The sequence below is a fragment of the Etheostoma cragini genome, chromosome 10, assembly GCF_013103735.1.
Source record: "Etheostoma cragini isolate CJK2018 chromosome 10, CSU_Ecrag_1.0, whole genome shotgun sequence".
Taxonomy (NCBI): Eukaryota; Metazoa; Chordata; class Actinopteri; order Perciformes; family Percidae; genus Etheostoma; species Etheostoma cragini.
The window spans coordinates 27,382,917-27,403,237 of NC_048416.1; the positions used below are offsets into that span (position 1 = coordinate 27,382,917).

The 20,321-nt window shown below is 41.3% G+C and overlaps 1 protein-coding gene across 3 annotated transcripts in view; it reads left to right on the plus strand.

Annotated features, from left to right (window-relative positions):
- Window positions 1-20,321, plus strand: part of fat2 (FAT atypical cadherin 2) — a 113,488-nt gene that overhangs the window by 48,237 nt on the left and 44,930 nt on the right. For all 3 annotated transcript variants that reach the window (XM_034883944.1, XM_034883946.1, XM_034883945.1), the window contains 6 exons: window positions 433-4,100; window positions 5,031-5,427; window positions 8,345-8,544; window positions 9,395-9,548; window positions 10,733-10,966; window positions 17,109-17,498. In XM_034883944.1, the coding sequence (XP_034739835.1) occupies window positions 433-4,100; window positions 5,031-5,427; window positions 8,345-8,544; window positions 9,395-9,548; window positions 10,733-10,966; window positions 17,109-17,498 (5,043 nt within the window). The remainder of the gene's footprint in view (window positions 1-432; window positions 4,101-5,030; window positions 5,428-8,344; window positions 8,545-9,394; window positions 9,549-10,732; window positions 10,967-17,108; window positions 17,499-20,321) is intronic.

Sequence of the window (20,321 nt, forward strand, 5' to 3'; positions counted from 1 at the left end):
GAGATTAATGTTCTTGGCAGGGAGCATAATTGCAAAAGGGTTTCTTAAATATTTTTCTAGTTAGTTTGTTTAAATGATATCTGATTACTAAACAGACTGTACCTTTGAAACATTGGATGAATGGTTGCTGATAATGGGCAATGTTGATATTGCAATAAAGGTCAGCCCCCCCCCCCCCACACACTCAGATCAGCTGGTTTTCTGTCTATAATGGAGTTATTTGTAAGTAACCCCAAACCTTGGACCAGTAGTGAATGTGCACAAGTAGGAGATTAAATCAAATCAATCAAACACTGCATAACAGCCTATAAAAGAAAAACATAAAAGAATCTGCAACGTGTTCTATGACTAAAACATAGTGTTCAATGATACAAATTATAAAATAATTTAGTAGTTAATCATGTATAAACATAATTTCCTTTCTGCCTGCAGGGAATATCAACAATTTATTCTCCATTGATCCAGAGCTGGGCTCCATCAGTGTGGCCAAACCTTTGGACCTTCAACCTGAGGACCACTTCCACTTGACAGTAAAGGCCACTGACCAGGGCTTCCCCCAGCGCAGTGACCTCTGCTCAGTCCACGTCCACATCCGCATCTCCGACCAAACTCCACCCACCTTCCCCTCAGATGAATACCTAACAGAGATCAGTGAATCAAGCCCCCTTGGAACACCAGTGGTCACCATCTCAGCCTCCAGCCCTGCTGCAGTGTATTATGGGATAGAAAGTGGCAACCCAAATGAAACATTTCATATCAACCGCTACACTGGGTTGATTTCAATCCAAAAGCATCTTGATTTTGAAAAATCTGCCTCCTACAAGCTCACAGTTACAGCTTCCACCACGGCTGGAGCCTCGTCTATGACTGTCGTTTACGTCTACGTGATTGACAAGAATGACAACGCTCCTGTTTTTAAGCAGCAACACTACCTGGGGCAAATACGCGAGTCAGCTCACATCAATAGCATGGTAATGGGAGAAAGAAACACCCCTCTGGTCATCCAGGCTTCAGATGCAGACAAAGATTTAAATTCTCTGCTGGTCTACCAGATCCTTGAACAGGAGGCCCTTAACATCTTCAAGATAGACTCAAGTATGGGTACCATCTCTTTAATTTCACCAGTGGACTTTGAAGCCAAAGCCGAGTATCACTTCACCGTGCAGGTAAAGGACTCAGGGGAGCCATCGTTGTGTGCAACGGAGCCTGCCAAGGTCACTGTTCACATCCTAGACCTAAATGACTGCCCGCCACATTTCTCCACACCTGTGTACGAGCCATCCATCATCTTCCCAGCTGTCAGAGATACAGAGGTCGTGCGCGTCATGGCCCATGACGCAGACTCAGCAGTCTCATACAGCATCACCGAGGGGAATCTTTACAATGCCTTTTCAATTCATCCCAATACTGGAGTCATTAGCATTAGCAATGTGTCTGAATTCAGGCCATTTTACCAACTGGTTGTCAAAGCCTCTGACGGCCTCTACAAAGACTCAGCCACCGTCAAAGTAAACGTGACAAACCTAACAGCCAGCGATCTTGGATTTTTGCAGAAAGTGTATTCAGCAAGTGTTACAGAAAACCTAAAGACAGTCAAAATGTTGGTGGCACTCAAAGCCAAAGGGTGTTTTTTAAACGAGCCTCTTTTGTATTCTGTGGTAAACCCAATGGGAAAGTTTGTAATTTCCCAAACATCAGGCGTTCTTGAAACAACAGGTATCCCTTTTGACCGAGAGGAACAAGATGTTTATGACATAGTTGTGAAGGTAGAAGACCTGAGAACACCAGCTAGGACTGCTACTACCCAGGTCAAGGTTTTTATAGACGATGTCAATGACAACTCGCCGCATATTCTGAACTTGCCTTTTTCGATGATGATTTCTGAAACCGCTGAACCAGGAGATGTTTTATATCAAGCAACTGCAATCGACCGAGATCTTGGAGAGAATGGTTCCATCATGTACTCACTGGAAGAGGACTACGGCCTCTTCAGGATAGATCCAGATGTAGGGGATGTGTCCCTTCAAAGGCCTCTTGACTTTGAAACTCTGAATAAGTATGTGTTGACAATTATGGCTATAGACGACGGTGAGCCAAGTCATAGCACAATGGCACAGCTCAGTATTCAAGTAAGAAATCAAACCAACCCAGTTTTCCAGACCCTTCTGTATCCGCTGAAGGTCCCCGAAAATGTCCCACCGTTCACCACCATCTTACACGTCCAGGCCAGGAATCCAGAAGGCTATCGGCTCATCTACAACCTTGAAGAGGAGAACGCCTCACAACACTTTCACATTGATTTCAAAACGGGTGTGTTGACCGTCACCAACCCTCTTGACTATGAGAGCCAGACCATGTATGTTTTGACAGTTCGTGCTACTGACTCCATGACTGGAGCTTTCTCTGTGGCCTCCATTGAAATAGAAGTAGAGGATGTGAACGATAACAAGCCTGTATTCTCAAAACTATCTTACGCTGTGACCATTGTTGAGGGGTTCCCAATCAACACTTCAGTTATACAGCTTGCTGCCTCTGATAGGGATTCTGGCAGAAATAAAGATCTTACCTTCCAGATTGTGAAAACGGAGAGAAATGAGACTGATTTCTTTGAGATAGACCCTCATAGCGGGTTGATTGTCACAAAACAGGTGCTGGACCATGAAAAGATTAATCACTTTAATTTGAAAGTCAGAGCCACTGACAATGGTACTGTTCCTCTTAGTAGTGAAGCCCATGTCTTCATAAATATCACGGATGTCAATGACAACCCACCAGACTTTGTCACCACCCACTATGACGTGGCACTGGATGAAATGGCAAAGTGTGGACACATAGTCATCAAAATCCAAGCTTCAGATCCGGACACTGAGGACATGAATAACCTGAAGTACAAAATCCTCTCAGGAAATGAAGGCCACTACTTCAACATCAATGAATCCTCAGGAATCATCTCTTTTTCTAATGTCTGTAAGAGGAATCTGGACCCTTACTATAACCTGACTGTGGCTGTGTCTGACGGAGTGTTTCAGAGAACAGCACCAGTCAATATTGACATGATAAACAGCAACATGCATAGTCCGCACTTCAAGCAGAGCATCTACGAAGCCGAGCTGGCTGAAAATGCAGAGGCAGGAACTCGGGTGATCCGATTAGCGGCCATTGACCCTGACGACGGGCCATATGGCAGTGTTGACTACACCATCATAAACAAATTAGCTGATGAGAAGTTTGCCATTGACACTGATGGGCAGATTGTTACAACACAACCATTGGACAGAGAAAACCCTGCCCAGAGAGTCATAGCTATCAAAGTGATGGCTAAAGATGGCGGCGGAAGAGTGGCCTTTTGCACGGTCAAGATTATTCTCACAGATGAGAATGACAACGTTCCTCAGTTCAAAGCATCGGCGTACCACATTTCAATTCAGTCAACTGTAAATAAAGGCTCCCCTGTCATTCAAGTCATGGCTTACGATGCAGATGATGGCAAAAATGCAGATGTCACCTACACAGTAGATGAAGCAGAAGAGGTGACCGAAGACATTATCGAGATCAACCCTTTCACCGGAGTTGTGAGTGTCAAAGAGAGCCTCGTTGGCATGGAGAACAAGATTTTCAACTTCAAAGTCAAAGCTCGCGATGGCAGCCTTCCTTTCTATAACTCTACTGTCCCTGTTCAGCTCAAAGTGGTTCCTCCTGAGGTTCCTCTTCCAAAGTTCTCAGAGCCTCTCTACACCTTCTCAGCTTCAGAGGACATCCCCATCGGGACAGAGGTAGGCTCCGTGAGGGCAGACTCTGACATGCCACTTATTTACAGCCTGGTGAACGGGAACACCGTGGAAAGCAACAAGGACAAAGTGTTCAGTTTGGATAAAGAAAGTGGAACATTGCTGTTGCAAAAGACTATAGATCACGAAAAGACAAAATGGTATCAGATAGATGTGATTGCTAAGGGGAGCCACAACGGTACTGATGTTGCATCACTGGTGTCGGTCAGCATTCAGGTCCAAGATGTGAATGACAACCAGCCGGTGTTTGATGCTAACCCATACAGGGCCTTCCTGGCTGAGAACATGCCTGCTGGAACCACTGTTATTCAGGTGAGAAATTTAAGGTTTCTTTTATTTATTTATTTTAATCTTTGGGACAAACTGAAGACACTCTGTACAGAACTACTTTTTAGTTGTTATGAAATATATTAAAAATGTGTTTTCCATACTAATTTGATAGCACTTTTGCCCTATATTAAGATCAACAACACTACTTGGGTTTACGCTGCATTCACATCATATTGTTGAGACGGTACAGTAATTGTGTTCAGTCAAGTGGGAAAAACGCTTATGTCAGCCACCTAGTTGTGTCTGAGATATGTCTGATAATTTCTTCCACTTCTCCAAAAAAAAAATCAGTGACAAATTGGCTGTGAAAACATCATTGCTCAAATGGAGTCCAACGTTAACACATTTTCTGTCGATTTAGGAAAATCGATTAAGCAAGATAAAATAAGTTTATCTTATTTGACTCTGTTTCAATTGTCAACAACTGCTACATCTACTGTAGGTAGCTCAATAAACAATGCCATATATCTGGAGTGACTGCAACAACAGCAACATGGGGATCCATCTAAGCCCTCTAAGGCCCTTGTTTTCAAAATAACTCCATCACTTTTTAGCCAAAAAGTATAAAAAAAAATCTGTAAATGTATTTTAAAGACTGCATTTACATAGAAATTGGGCCCTAATTTCCTTTTATTATGTTAATTTGAGAGCACAATAGAATATCCAGACAGTTAGAATAGTTACAAAATTGGAATGATGGGAGCTTTTCATATTCTGCCCATATTGCATGACTGCAGCGTTTGCCTAGTTTTATCCGAATGCTACGCTTGTCTTAAAACACCACGGACCAGTAATTCTACTAAAATCACAGAGAAGAAAGACATCTTCTGCTCTAACTCACAGTAAGGCAGCAACAAGCTCTTTTCTTAAAACGTCATCACACCGCTTTAAAATGCTGATTTTGACTCGCAGGTGACCGCCAACGACCCGGACACAGACACCAACGGTCTTGTGACCTACAGCTTGGAGTCTCTACCCGATGACACGGCAGCAGACATCACTGAGGTATTCTCCATCGACGGAGAGAGCGGCTGGATCACGACCCTACGGGAGACGGACTGTGAGGCGACCAGGGTGTACAGGTTCAAGGTGTTGGCTGTAGACCACGGCGGCGACGTCAAGCTCTCATCCAGCGTCCTGGTGGAGGTGACCGTGACGGACGAGAACGACAACCCGCCAAAGTTCTCGGATGACGTGTACCGCGGCTCAGTGGTGGAGAACAGCAGCCCCGGGGAAGTCATCGTCTCCATGACGACCACAGATGCCGACGTGTCATTGGAGAACCGCCTTGTGACGTGTTACATCACAGGTGAGTGCGTCTAAATGTGTATTTAGGAGTGTGTGATGTGTGTAGCAAATGTGTATGCAAGTGTGCATAAGAGTGTAATTGTGTGTCACACATACACTTGCTTGTGATCATGTATTTATTTTTCTGTGTGTGTGTGTGTGTGTGTGTGTGTGTGTGTGTGAGTGAGTGAGACACACTTGTGTTTTATCAGCCAAATTACTGTCCCCCGTTTGCTTCGCTGTGGGATTCAACAAGACAATGAGGTGAAATGAAATCTCATTGTTTATCGCCCTCAACTGAGTCATAATATTACATTATTCAGCCGCAGATTAATCATAAAAAGGAGCAAGCCAACAAGACAGATGCCCCACAGCTAACAACAAAAGCAAAGACAGGAATGCAAATCCTCCATTTTCCTCCAGCTTGATGTCACAACATTGGACTTGGAGAGTGCAGCTGAGGAACATTTGCATTGAGATTATCTTTAAATGGTAGGGTTTGTCTAAAGCTGACACTGGCTTGTCGAAGAGAAACCCAAACAAACCACCAGTGTGATTAATGTGAGGATTTTACTCATTGAGTATTCACTACAACGGAGCTGCTTCACCCAGCAAAATCAGAAATGCATTACTTTGATTTGCAGTGCTTTTTCATCAGCCTGAATTTTAGAAACACTGAGATCTGGACCTGTCATGCAATACTTATTTTGGCTAGCCACTCAAAAAAGCTCATAAAATGGTCAATTCTTTTCTGTTTGTTATTTTTTTAAATTTTTTTTTTACATTTCACTCATTCTTTTAACTTTTCATTGACATTCACATTCAGGATTTTCTTTCACTACATGATGATCTGAATGTTGTTTCAAAAACTTCCCCAGACAGCAGAAGTTCACATTTCAGAACAATGAGTCCAAATAATACCAACATTTTGAAACATATTTTTTCTTTGACCTATTTGAACTGTATGACAAAGCATAAAATATGATATATGGTATATTAATATTATACTATATTTCTTTGGAACGATTGTCCTGATTATCTGTAATAACCACGCAGATTTTAAAACTTTTCTATTTATTATTTTTATTTTGGTGATCTAAATGATGCGAAGAGTAAGATAATGAGATAGATAGATAGATAGATAGATAGAACAAAGAAAAGGGTCAATTATCAATCAAACATCACACTTACCTATATAACATAAGAGTTAAGAAAGTTAAAAGTATGCCCTTTAAACATGTTTTATTATACATAATTAATGTTTTGTGAAGATTTTGTAAGTCATATCAACATGAAGTTGTAGTTTCAGCTTTAATTCTTAATTTATATCAGTTACTACACATTATCCTCCTCCACTGTGGTAGCCTTAAATGAAATGTCCCTACATGCAATGAATTTTTCCGGGACACATCCATCACTCACGGGTGCTGCAGGTTGTTTATGTAGAGTAGCACTTAATTAGTATTTTGTCACTGCCAAAGAAAACCAACGTCGCAGTTCAGCACAGCACTTCAAACCTGTGTGGCAACGTTTGACAGCTGTAAAGAATTCAAACGGTTTCCTTCTTGTGGTTGAAACGTTAGAAAGCTTCTACAGCGGCTCCATCACCCTGGCAAACAGGTGATTGACTGCAATCTGCTGTAACATGCAGACCGATGGCAAAACTCACCTGCCTGTGAACTGTGAAAAACTGTATTCATCTCGGAGATGGAAGTTTGTGAGAAACCATAAAATGCAAAGCACCCAGCTGACTCAGTCCTTATGTTGATACAGAGACTGAGAAAAAAAGCTAGAAAGATTAGCAAACAGAAATTATTGAATTATTCATCAGGAAAAACATGGCAGCTGTACTAAATCTTAAAGCTACTGTTAAAAGAAAACTGAATTTAAAAAAAGGGCATAATACTGGTGACATAATTGTAGAGAGATACAATGATGGAAGCAAACGCCGACAACAAACAGGACAACAAATAAGGAACTTATTGAAAAGAAATAGTCAGTACGGCGGGACTACACACTCACACACACTCACACACACACACGCCATGCATCAACTGGTAGCCTAGGTGTGTGGTTTATTAAATTTACGCACACAGGAAAGGTGACAGCACGACAGGCAATCCAAGAAAAGTCTGCTATGGACGGCATAAACATACGGCGGCAAAGGCAAGCGCTCGCTCCATCATCTGTCCGCACGGTGGTGGGTATGCACTTGGGTATTAGAGGATGGATACCCAACCCGAGCCCGGCTGGACCCGACGGTACCTGATGGGTCGGGCCACGCTCTGACAGATATTTAGAAATGACGTTCGGGTCGGGCTCGGTCACATCAGCGCGATAAGGCATTGAACATTCTAAATTTGAAACTGCTTATTATGTAGACTGGGTAACCAATGTTAATGTTTCACTTGATTCGTTTTTGGGGTTAAAAAACTGTTGCTTAATAAAAGCAAAAACGTAGGCTACGTGTGTCAGTAGTATGAAAGAATAGTTTTTAACTGGGTCAGGCTCCGGTCGAGCTTGGATATAAATATCCGACGATTTCTTCTGTTTTTGTTGTGCACAGGACAGATAAACCACAAGCATATCTTAAATCACACACACAGCAGCTTTATGCCGGCGTTATTTCGGTTCATTGTAGAAACGCAAAGCCGGTGCAATGGCGAATCATCTTCTTGACGGCAGTATTGCAGAATCTCTGTGTAAAAGAGGCTCCTGATCCCCCGGACAAATCCACAAGACATGACCTCGATATCATCACTAACTGAAATTTCCCATAATACTTTTCTTGTTGAATTTTTTTAAATTGCCCTTCAGATTTTTTGTGATCGTACGGAGCTGAAATCAAAAAAACAAAAAATCCCAATCAAAATGTGATTAATTTCACAGCCCTGCAGGAGAAATCGTTCTAGTAACTCCATTCTTCATCCCACATGCAGATGGGGACCCTCTGGGCCAGTTCGCCATCATCCAGGAGGATGAGGGCGAGTGGGGTTTGATCGCGAGGGAAGCTCTGGACAGAGAGACCAAAGACAGGTACACGCTCAAAGTCACGGCCACCGACGGGAAGTCTGAGGCTCCGGTGATCGTGGAGGTCCACGTGCTGGACATCAACGACAACAGTCCACTGTGTGAACAGGTGAGGAAGGACATGATGTATTTCAGCCTTTTCTTTTCCATAATATTCATAAAATTCACATTGTCCTCATCTAAAGGCACATGCACACATAGACATCAAAGGGGCTTGAGGATATGCCCTTTTCTTTTATATATATTTATTCCGGTTTGTGCATAGCTTTACTGAAAAACTAATTCATTAATTGAATACAAAATTTAAATATCCGATTGGGAGATTAAACTTCTGATTAAAAAAGTTCTGATTTTAAAGAAATTGGTTAGGATGTCAAACAGGCAGAAAAATGCACGGGACACACAATTTGTAGTAAACGATCACTAGGAATTTCAAGGCAGTGACATAGCCATGGCCACTTTAATAAAGCTTAATTCATTTTACAACAGTCTGTCTGTGCACGTCCCTGCTAATCTCCGGTTTGTCAGACACACCCGTACCTGGGAGATGTAGAATAATCCTTTTGTCTACTGGGAACAGTTAGCAGACATTCCTTTAATGGTACCAATAATGTTTCTCAGTAAACAACGTTTTTACTATTTACAAGTGATAATGCCCCCTGTCCAACCCCGCAGTGCCTCCTTAAACCTTCACTAATAAAGAATCTTATTAGTTTAATTGGACAGTCAAGTGGAGAGTGAACTTGTATTGTAAAAACATTCTTGAAATCAGTTGTTATTGGATGTAATTAGAAAATAATGAAACATGAGGTGGTCAGATGTAATGTGATAAAGTAAATGAACAGTCTACATGTGTTTTTGCCTAATTTTTTTATGTGTGTATTTTATGTAAGTAGCTTGATGGAGAAAAGTGCTATGCAAATGGACTCCTGATTATTGTTATTATCCTCCTGTTGCAGCTGGTGTACACGGAGGCGGTGATGGAAAACTCGCCTTCCAGCACGTTTGTGCTGAAGGTTTCGGCCTCAGACCCAGACGTGGGCGCTAATGGACAGATCTCCTACACCCTCCACGGTCCCAACGCAGATATGTTCCGTCTCGACCACAGGACAGGTATGATGGCCTCTGTTTGGGGTCAAAACGCGAGTGCCTCCTCTAACTGTTTGATGGGTGTTGCCATCGGCACTCAAAAAGGCTTTGTGCTGAGAGGAGCCAAAAACATTTATATTGTTGTTGTTTTTTGTCAGGAGCACTGACATCTATCACACTTCATTTTCTTCTCTCTTGTCTTCAAAACACATGACTGGCTGTAAGATGTCACACAGAGTTTAGCCAACAGAGAGGTTGTAGATGCTGCAATCTTGCAATCGTACACTTGGGTCCAAATTGAAATATCTTGAAGGATGAGTCCTATAACACTGACCTGTTATAAGTATTACCTGTTATAACAGGTAATACTAAGTACAATTTCAAAGCACTTGTACTATAGTTGAGTATTTCCATTTTAGGCTTTCTTGCCTTTACATGTATACCGCTACTCCACAACAACTTAGAGAGAAATATTGTACTTTTAACATCACTACATTTGCACCCATTGTTAAAAAATGTACCAAAAGTATGCAGTAGTTACATTTAGCTTCACCTTGTCCGATGACAACAATAAAGGTCCACTTACTTATCGTACAGTAATAATGATCCAATAATATGTTAAGTTAAAGAAAGTTAAACACAATAATAGTTTAATAAAAAAAAAACTCCAATATGCTACTTTTTGGCTTTGTGTGCAAGTTAAGAATACATAAAAAAAATGTTACATTTGCACATATTGCAGAGCCAATAGTAAGGTTTTTTTCTTTGTGTGTGTGTGTCATTTGATTCAATCTTTTATTAAACTAATTAAATAAATATCTTGAAATTCAAATGAGGAATCTTTTTATGCATAAATGTCCTTATGCTCTTCGTGTAATGGGTTGGTTGCTATCATTTGGCTTGCTTTCTGGAATAGCAAAGTTATGTCCCTATGTTTCACTCATCCAATAATTTGATGTCTGGTGTGTAATGAGCCTCACTGGGCTGCTTGTATGGCTGCTCCTTTCTTTAGCCGAACTTAATGGGGGGAAAAAACATTAAATCTGGAAGCTTGTGGAAGTAGGTAGTGTGTTAAATGAAACATAAAAACATTGTTAAATATGATTTATTTAATATTGTGTTTATTACGAGGGAAAATCTCAAACAAGACGACCAACTCATTGTTGAATGTCATTAGGCTTCAGTGTTCAGTGTCCATCTGTCCCCAGGTGAGCTGTTCATTTTGGCTGTGCTGGACCGGGAGAAGGAGGTCGAGTACAACATGGTGGCCAAGGCGACGGACGGCGGCGGGCGCTCGTGTCAGGCAGACATCCGGCTGACGGTCCAAGACATGAACGACAACCCTCCTCTGTTCTCCAGCAGCCACTACGAGGTCACCGTCTTCGACAACACGACCGTACGAACTCCCGTCGCTGTCGTGTACGCCAAGGACCCAGACACTGGTAGGTTATTATTATTATTATTATTATTATTATTCATCCACCCCCTCCTCCCTGGGAAATGGCTAGCACAGACAGACAGAAAAGGACAGTCATGTAAATATAAATATACAGAGGCATACGATGTCGTGCTTATATTAACAATGATACTACGGATACAAAATTAAATAAAGGGGCAGTGTTTGTGATTCATATTAGAATAGGCATAGAGAGGGATCAACTGACATTGTGTAAATTATAGACATTGTTAAAGTCCAGGAATAATTGCCATACTTGATTGATTACCCAGTCACTTTGAGGTATACCTGAGCTTTTCCAGTTTCAAGAGAGACATAATCTATATCCACAACTTTCCACTTCTGGGATTGCTCAGGTGCTGCCAGACATTGCAACAGATGTCCTTCTTTTTGGCCGGATGTCTGTTCCCTTTCGCTTTCTTTCTGTTCTTTGTGGCATTTTAAAATTTGGTGGATTTTTTAGGACTGTGGTCAACTGCTCCTCGGATGTCTGCAGGGTAAATTCAGACAGCTAGTTAGACTATCTGAACAATCTGAGTTGCACGATTGAAACATCATTTGAACGTACACATGTTCCACCAAAACAAGTTCATCCTCGAGGGTATTTTGCAGCGGCGCCGGGGCTCCGGCCGGCGCATACCACCACCAAAGACAATGGTGGTTGGTGGTAAGAGATGCCAATAAACCAGAGCACGTTTTTCTCCCATCCCAGAATGCTGTGTGAACTAGCCAGACCTTCCTCTACAGCGCTATCGAGGAAGGTCTGGCAATGTGAGACTAAATGAGCCATGACCTCATGCGAGTGCGAGTCTGGGACTGCGCAAGACCCAAATCTCTTCAAGCAGCACTAAGTTTTGCAGAGATCTTGTCCCAAATCCGGCTCATCCTTTGGGCATGCTGGGTCGATAGTAGGCTTTGAAAGGGCATTTTGGGTGCTGTGAACATGCAAGTGCAACAACAATAAGACCATTGAGAGCTTTATAATGTTTCTCTCAGGTCAGAACATGTCGTGAAAACCCACAAGTCCTGGTGTCAGCGATCCCTTTGTGTGCTCGCCTTTGTGTGCGTACAGTGAATACCAATTCTGAACATAATTAAAGACTAAGCCATTCCCAACAGAGTTTTGCTTTATGAAATCGCCCACCTGATACCTCTCCACCAATTCATCCAGCTGTGCTGGTGATAATTTGCTGCTCTGGGATTTTAACCCTTAACCCTAGCTGCATTAGCATCTTGCTTTACACATTAGGTCACATACGTTTTAATCTTTAACCTTTACCTAAGTTTAAGTACCAATTCCACACTATGAAAATCTTCTACTACAAGTAAAAGTCCTGCTTTTAAAACCTGTAACGGAAAATTTTGTTGAAGTACTTATAATAAAAGTAATAATTCTAGGGCTCTTGCTCAAGGGCACGTTGATGATGGTAATGAGTGAGAGGCAAGCGCTGCATTTTTTTTGTGTTCTCCTCCCAGATTTATCCTGCCGGTCTGGGGATTGAACAAAAGGCCCCAAGGAAGTGCGCCGGCCTTTAAGGCACAATGCACAGAGCAGCCAAAAAATGTCTGGGCTAAAAATGCTTTTTTCCATAGACTTACATGACAAAAGTGACATGACATTTTTTTTAGTGTCACAACCGCCGTGAAATCATTAGCTGAGCCCTAAACCATCAAATTCATGTCTCAAGGTGGAGAATTGGCTTCTCAGAACATGACACACTTCTATGGTGTCAGAAAAACTGACCTGTTTTCAGCTTTGTGACGAAGCATTTTCCAACTGATCCAAGAGGCTTTATAAAGACTTTATTCAGCCTAAGACTTAGGGAACTCTTCTCAACACATAAAGGAACACTTTGCTTGTTCGTTTATCTCTGTCTCTTTCTTGTTTCTTTAGTGTTACTTTGACAAGATTTTCTCAATGTTTTCTTCTTTTTTTCCTCTGTCCTGTGATTAATGGCCTCCTGTTTCTTTTTATTTCTCAGTAAATGTCACTCACACAAACGTGTCATTCGGCTTGTTTGTTTCAGTGCACAATTTGATCTCACTGCTTTCTATATCATGTCAGCATTTTAAAACTAAACAAATCATAAGCAATGTCTTCTGGTTGAAGTTTGCAACAATTGTCCGTGTTTGAATGTTTAATTCATGTGTTGCCACAGATTGTGAGTAAAACAGACTCTGAAACCAGCCAAAGCATTGTGTGTGTTGACACACAGACACATTCACACATATTCACGGGGGCGGCTGTGGCTCAGTGGTAGAGCAGTTGCCTGCCAATTGGAAGGTTGGTGGTTCGATCCCCGCCCCTGCAGTCATTGTCGAAGTTGGGCAAGACACTGAACCCTGAGTTGCCGCCGGTGCTGCGAAGGTTATTCTAACCCTTATCCTAAAACTAAGTCTCAACCCTCGGTCTGTCATTTTGTTCCCCCAAAGCTGTCGGGAACCCACAAGTATACTGTATTCCATGTTTTTGGACCCCACGAATTTAGTTAAACAAAAACACACTGACATTCTTCTCATCTGATACCAGCTAAATCATTGGTGTGTGTCCACAAACACACAGACACACACGCACACACACACACACACACACACACACACAGGCGGATCTATAAAATGCAAAGACACTCACAAACATAAATATTCTGCCCGTACAAACACTAGTATTCCATACACACGCTTTTGTATCCACAGAATTGCACAAATTCACACAGGTCAACAGTCACGCACACAGACACAAAGATACACGCACAAACACACACACACGCACACACAGACACACACACAAACACACACACACACACACACACACACACACTCTCACACAGAGCTGGCTAGGGAAACAGGAGCACACAGAACAGCACAGCCACTCCTTCAGATGTGCAGCAGCTTGTCCTCTTCCTTAGAAAACTTCTTCACAGACAACAATGACTAATGAACCTTCTTTTTTCACAGATGTTTTATTTCCCAAAGAAATGTAACAAAAACACTACAAAAAACACAAACTGCAGTTGGATTCAGTAGATTATGTGTTTTGAAAACCTGATGATTTGAGTTGATCAGGAGAAATACACCAATAGATATGTAATACCATGCATGTACAGTAGATCACTACCATCCTTCCTGGATTCATTCATAATGAAACTGGTGTTGGAAGAGTTAAAATGTGTTTCGCCTTTGATAGATATTTCAGAGAGACCATCCGGAAACGTAAGGAAAGAGATCAAATATCTTCCTCCTTCAACTGTCAAACCACTCCTCTAGAATTCAGTTTGAAACGTCGGTATTTAACCGTAGCACAAGCTGTATGCCAATTAGTTTGCTAAACTCTTACACTGCACAAATGCATATCAAGAAATATACCAATAGATCTGTAGTACGTTGCATGCATATCATTATCATCTTTCCTGGATTCATTCAGAATGAAACTGGACCAGTTACTGTATCAGATTTCTTTAAAAAAATGTTTTTCCTCTAATGGACGTTTCACAGAGAGTAATAGGACACTAAGCTGTAAAACAGTAAATCATTTAATATAAATTCCAATCAACTGGTCCTCTAAAACAGATCTTCAACCAGTGGTCTGTGACCCCTACAGGGTCCTCAAAGTTACTGCAGGGTGGGCCGCCAAATTAATGAAATTTGAAGGTTTTAAAATATATATATATATATATATATATATATATATATATATATATATATATATATATATATATATATATATATATATATATATATATATATATATATATATATATATATATATATATATATATATATATATATATATATATATATATATATATATATATGTGTATGCATTTTTTTTTTTTTACATGAATTCATCAAATTATGAACAAAGACAAATCAGCCTGTTCATGTTCAAAATCATTTAACTTACACAACATTTATGATTTACTTTACTAATCAAGGTAAGGTAGCCACTATGGGAGCCATTCAAAAATACATTTAATCTTAAGGATTCCCTGGGCCTTCCACATGCATAGATTATGTATGAATATCGATTTATTGTCATCCATCAATTATATATAATATACTGTATGTAGTAGGGGCTCCCTGCTCTGTCTCTCTTTCAGCTAAGGGGTCCTCGGCCCCATCTCAAATTCAGATTTGAAGTGTTGGTCTTTAACCGTTACACAATCTTTAGGCCAATTTAAGGCATTTTCCCAAACTTGCCAAACCACTTGTTTGTTGTCCTTTTTTGAGCTAAAAATGTTGCCCTTTAGTAATGGCACGCCCATTATAATTATCCTAAAACAGCAGTTCCCAAACGTCTCAGCTTGTGACTCTTAAAGGGAAACTGTCTGTCTGTTTCTGTAAGCTGTTGGGTGTATAGATATTTTAAGCGGGAACAAGTAGAGCCAGTGATCAAACTGTATGGTTTGTTGACGTGGCTTTACTCACTGATAATAGTAACAAGGCAAATACTTATTATAGTCAGGGTTTTTGTGACCGTTCAGGTTGCATATTGTGGGATTTAGGTGTTTTCTGCACAGCTTACAAATTGGGGTACCTGCCAAGTGGTGGAGCCATCTTTGGGTCTCTCTAACACTTTGTCATAGAGCAAAACATCTAATCATCTGCAGGCCAGCTTGACATTAAGTGTACTCTATATATTCATACCCTCTGCCCTTTCTTCTAGCACCACCAGCACGCCACAATTACCACTTGTCCTCATGAAACGATGCAGACATGCATGCTCCCAAAGGAAGTAACCCATTTTATTTTATTGGCCATTATATGCTCTCTATGTAGCACCACCCTTAAGACAAACTGTATTTGGGCGAGCTCTAGCTCACCCAGTAGTGTGTGCCCCCCATGTAGGCTCAGGCTGAGGCCTTGGCAACGGCCCTGGGCTTTTACATTTTAAAAACTAAGAGGATACACAACAATGCTTTTTCTAAAAGCATCATTCCTCCAAGCTTTATTTTTATAGTGTTACTGTAACACAGACATTTTATGCTCCCTGTGAACAGCCTGCTTTAGGTATACTTGCTGTTGGGGCGATTTGTAGGAACGGCTACATCTACTGGATTAGCACCGTTGTTATCTCGTTCTTTGATCAGTGTTTATCGGCACATGCACAAAAGATTCTTTAACAAGATTCATCTTTTGATCACAGTTGGAGTCTTCCCTCTCTTTGCTTTGACATCATGGCTTCACTTTTAATCATGAACACGCCGTGTGGGAATTCAGATGTGGTTTCGATAACGGTGAAATGATATCAAACGGCAGCAATTACTCTGCTAATTTGTTTTTCCCTTTCAAAGAAAACAACCCAGGTGATATGCAGCATGCCCAGGGCCAATAGACAAGTCAAACTACATATCAAAGCGTTATATCACATATTTCAAACTCAATGCCTGCAGCGTATCAAGTTAGGTTCCCAATAGATCTCGGCCCGCCTATTGCGCCAACCCAAAAAGTCCAACAGAAGAAGACTTAGACAGACTTTATTGTCATTCAACTGCACATTCACAATATACAGTTGAGCGAGATAACATTGCAAGGCTCCGAAAAAAGAAAAGAAACAGAAGACAAGTAATATAATATGAAGTATGTGCAATATAGAATTAAAAATTATTATGAGACTATTATGACCAGCGCAAATACCAGCAGCAGCAGGATGTATTGCAGTAAAAACAGTAAAATTAACAATATAAGTTTAAAGCCCTAAAGCCCCATACCTATGGTTGGGGTAGAAGGGGTGCTTAGAAGAAGAGAGTTTTCAAATTTAGTCTGGGAAACAGGTTGTTGCTTATAAAAATCTAATCATTGTTCTGCTTGATTTGTTAAACCCTCATCATGGCTAAGGAACTTGTTTGCTGACCTTTTGTTCTTTACGTCAACCCATTTGTAAGGCAGAAGGCTACATGAGACATGCAATATTACAGTCAAACGTATTTGACTTTTTCAATTAAATAAAAGCATTTTAATAAACTCTACGTGTCTGGTCCTTGATGTGATTTGCATTTTCCAGTGTGGCCATTAGTGAAAGTGAGTGTGACACCTGTGCTTAATATTGATCATCTAACAACCTGAATCAGTTTGCGTTTGGTACCAGAGAACACTTTCATTCCCATCTTTCCGTCTTCCCCCTGCTTTAGGTATAAACTCTGAGGTGAGGTACTCCCTCCTGGCGGGCGACAGCGGCTACTTCTCTCTGGAAGAGTTCTCAGGGATCCTGCGGCTGGAGCGCCCGCTGACCACCAACACCCCACCCACCTTTGAGCTGAAGGTGAAAGCCACGGATCGCGGCCTGCCTCGTCACCTCTACTCCGTCGCCACGGTGACGGTGGACGTGGTCTCCCTGGACGACTACCAGCCCATCTTCCTGAACTCGGAGTACACCGCTCAGCTCCCAGAATCCTTGCCGGTGGGGTCCGAGGTGCTGAGCGTCTCCGCCCTGACCAGAGACGGCGGAGGGCCGGATCCCATCGTCTACCGCATCGTGTCCGGCAACGAGGACGGACGCTTCCTGCTAGACACGCGGACAGGTCGGAAATCTTTTCTTATCCATCAATCTTGCACTTTGTTGACATATTTACAAACCCCTCCAAGTTTCCCAAGATGCATTATTGTATTTAAAGGGGCACTGCGATGATTTTAAAGATCAGTTTGTTCATCATGGGGAAAACTTCCTATTCATCCTGTGAGAAACTGTTGTGTAACGGTTTCTTTAGTCTGTAGGGTAGAATTTGTAGGCTGGGACGTCTCTGCAGCGCCACAATACTTGAAGTTGTAGTAAGTGATGTTAATCAAATACACTTTTTTTCAAATTCAGTGAATATCGCTTCACGGTCACAAAGCTCTCCGTTTTCTGAGTGCATAAAAAAAACTGGTGTTAATACCAGCCTTGGCTATGTAAATGGAAAACGAACAAAAGCCACAAAACACAGTTTCAGCCAATCAGCAACAAGCAGCGACGGTTGATGGTGGAGGGGGGGCATCATGTGAATGTGATGGCCGGCCAGCAGTAGTAGTAAAAACATCCAGATCAAATAAAGAGTCAGTATACAGTTTTGTGCAAGGTGATAGTGGTATGGCTGTAACACAACACAAATAGTCCAAGTAAAAAACATACAATAATGAAATAATGCTGAATGTTCTGAACTGTCCTCTTTGTGAGTTAACAAATCCCGATATCCAAACTAACACCTCTCAGAAAGATACTGGAGTCAGAAAATAATGGCCAAGTTTAATGCTTTAATGAATTAGTGATAGCTTGTCATTCACTGTGTCTGTCTGCTGTAAGGTGCGGGACAGACAGCGTTACATGTTGAGCTGTAATAAAGGCTTATCAGGAGTTCGTTAGCTGAAAACAGCTTCTGCTGGAGACAAAACAAGCCACGGTCAATCAATCATCAAACTTTATATCTAAAGTACATTTAAAAACAACCAGGTTGACCAAAGTACTGTACATTGACATAAAACAATAAATATACACAACACAACACCAGACAAACACAACATACAGTTCTCATGCTGGAATAAAAGCCAAGGAATAAAAATGTGTTTTTAGTCAGCCACTAGAGCCAGTCCCACAATGAGCTTTCCTTAGTATCGCCATTTCTGTGTCTGTAGCTTTTGAGTAGGAGAGTGGGGGGTGCAAGGTGGAATCTGGGGGTGTGGCCTTGACAACTGCCACTTTGCTCGTTTGAAAACTATGAAGTCTCTCTCTCATGGGTGGGCCACATTTTCTGGGCTGGCAATGCAGAGAAAGGGGAGCTAACCTTGTCCCTTATGACCTCATAAGGAGCAAGAGTCCAGATCGGCCCATCTGAGCTTTCATTTTCTCAAAGGCAGAGCAGGATACCCAGGACTCGGTTTACACCTATCGCCATTTCTAGCCACTGGGGGGCCATAGGCAGGCTGGGGGAACTCATATCATTGTTATAAAAAACCTCATAAATGGAAATCATTGTGCCATGGAACCTGTAAATAGGAATATTGATTAATGCAGCTTTAATTGTTTCTTAAACCAATTTACTCATTCACTTCATTACGCTGTGCCCTGTTTCTTTTACTGCATCTAAAGGTCTTTTAGTCCTTTCACTATTTATTATAGGAAAAAACAGGTGTAATCTGTTATGAGGGACAACAGAAAAAAAAAATAACACAATGTTTACCATATTCAGCAAATATTTGAAACATTGCAGGAAAATCTCAAAGCTTTGGCCGTTTGCTCTTAACAATCTATCTTATCTTCTTTTTTTGTAAGTGGTAAATCCATTTTAAATTCCTCCACGAAAAAACTCATCAATGACACATAAATCCAGCTAGATGGCCTTGCTGCAAAAAGCTGGAAGCACTAATGAAAGAAAAAGTTCTGTAATTTTATTTCCCTCTGAGGTTGCTCGAGGCTGCCAGTCTACTCTGCATCTGTGTCACAGGTTTAAAGTCATTAGTGTTGTCTTTAATTAACAATAATGGTAATATTTTGTGCATATTAATATGCAACACCTAATAACTGAATCCCAGATAATTGTCTAAATAAATGATTTTAGACAGAAAATTAGAACACTGAAAGACTAGATGTGGTCTTTCCTAAACTCAACCATTTCTTTTCTTTTACACTTTTCCGTTTATTTACCCATTTAAAAGAATTGGTAAGGGTAATTGGTAATTGGTAGAATTCATGCAATTGGTAATTCATGATTTGTGTCTTATCTTTAGGTCTTATGCTTGAGCAAATCTTCCGACACATCAAGTATTATTAGGTTTGATTCTTTTCACTTCTGACCTGCAGTTAAGTTTGAGTTGAGGTTTTCCGTGCTGTACTGCCTGCTGGATTTAAAGAAGAGTTTGGGAGTAGAGGATGGATACCTGAACCTAGCCGACGGGCCGGGCCCGGACTGATATTTAGAAATGATGTTCGGGTTTGGGTCGGGCTCGGTCACATCAGCGCGATAAGGCATTTTTTTGTAAAATGGTGCTGTCCCTCCTTTAAGAGAGCTCAGTGCATGTGGGTCTGTGTGTGTGGAAAGTGGGCAGAAGAGAGGAAGAGGAAGCAGATGTGTTGTAGGAATAATTTTACCTTTTGTACACAGTGTTTGCAGTCTCCGAAACAACCCCAGACTGAAAGCAAAGTTCATCCATTTGCTCACCACAAACGGGATTTTAACCTTGACGTTATTCCTTTCATAACAGCCCTGGACATAACGAGTCAACCCTGGTTTTCTGACCACGGTTGGAAACGAAGCAATCAGGAAAACTTAACTAACACAAACAAACGTAGGCTACAGATGTCACTAATCTGAGAAAAAAAGAGAGGAGATAGACTGTGTTGAGCTCAGACACAAAAATGCGGCCCAATCCAC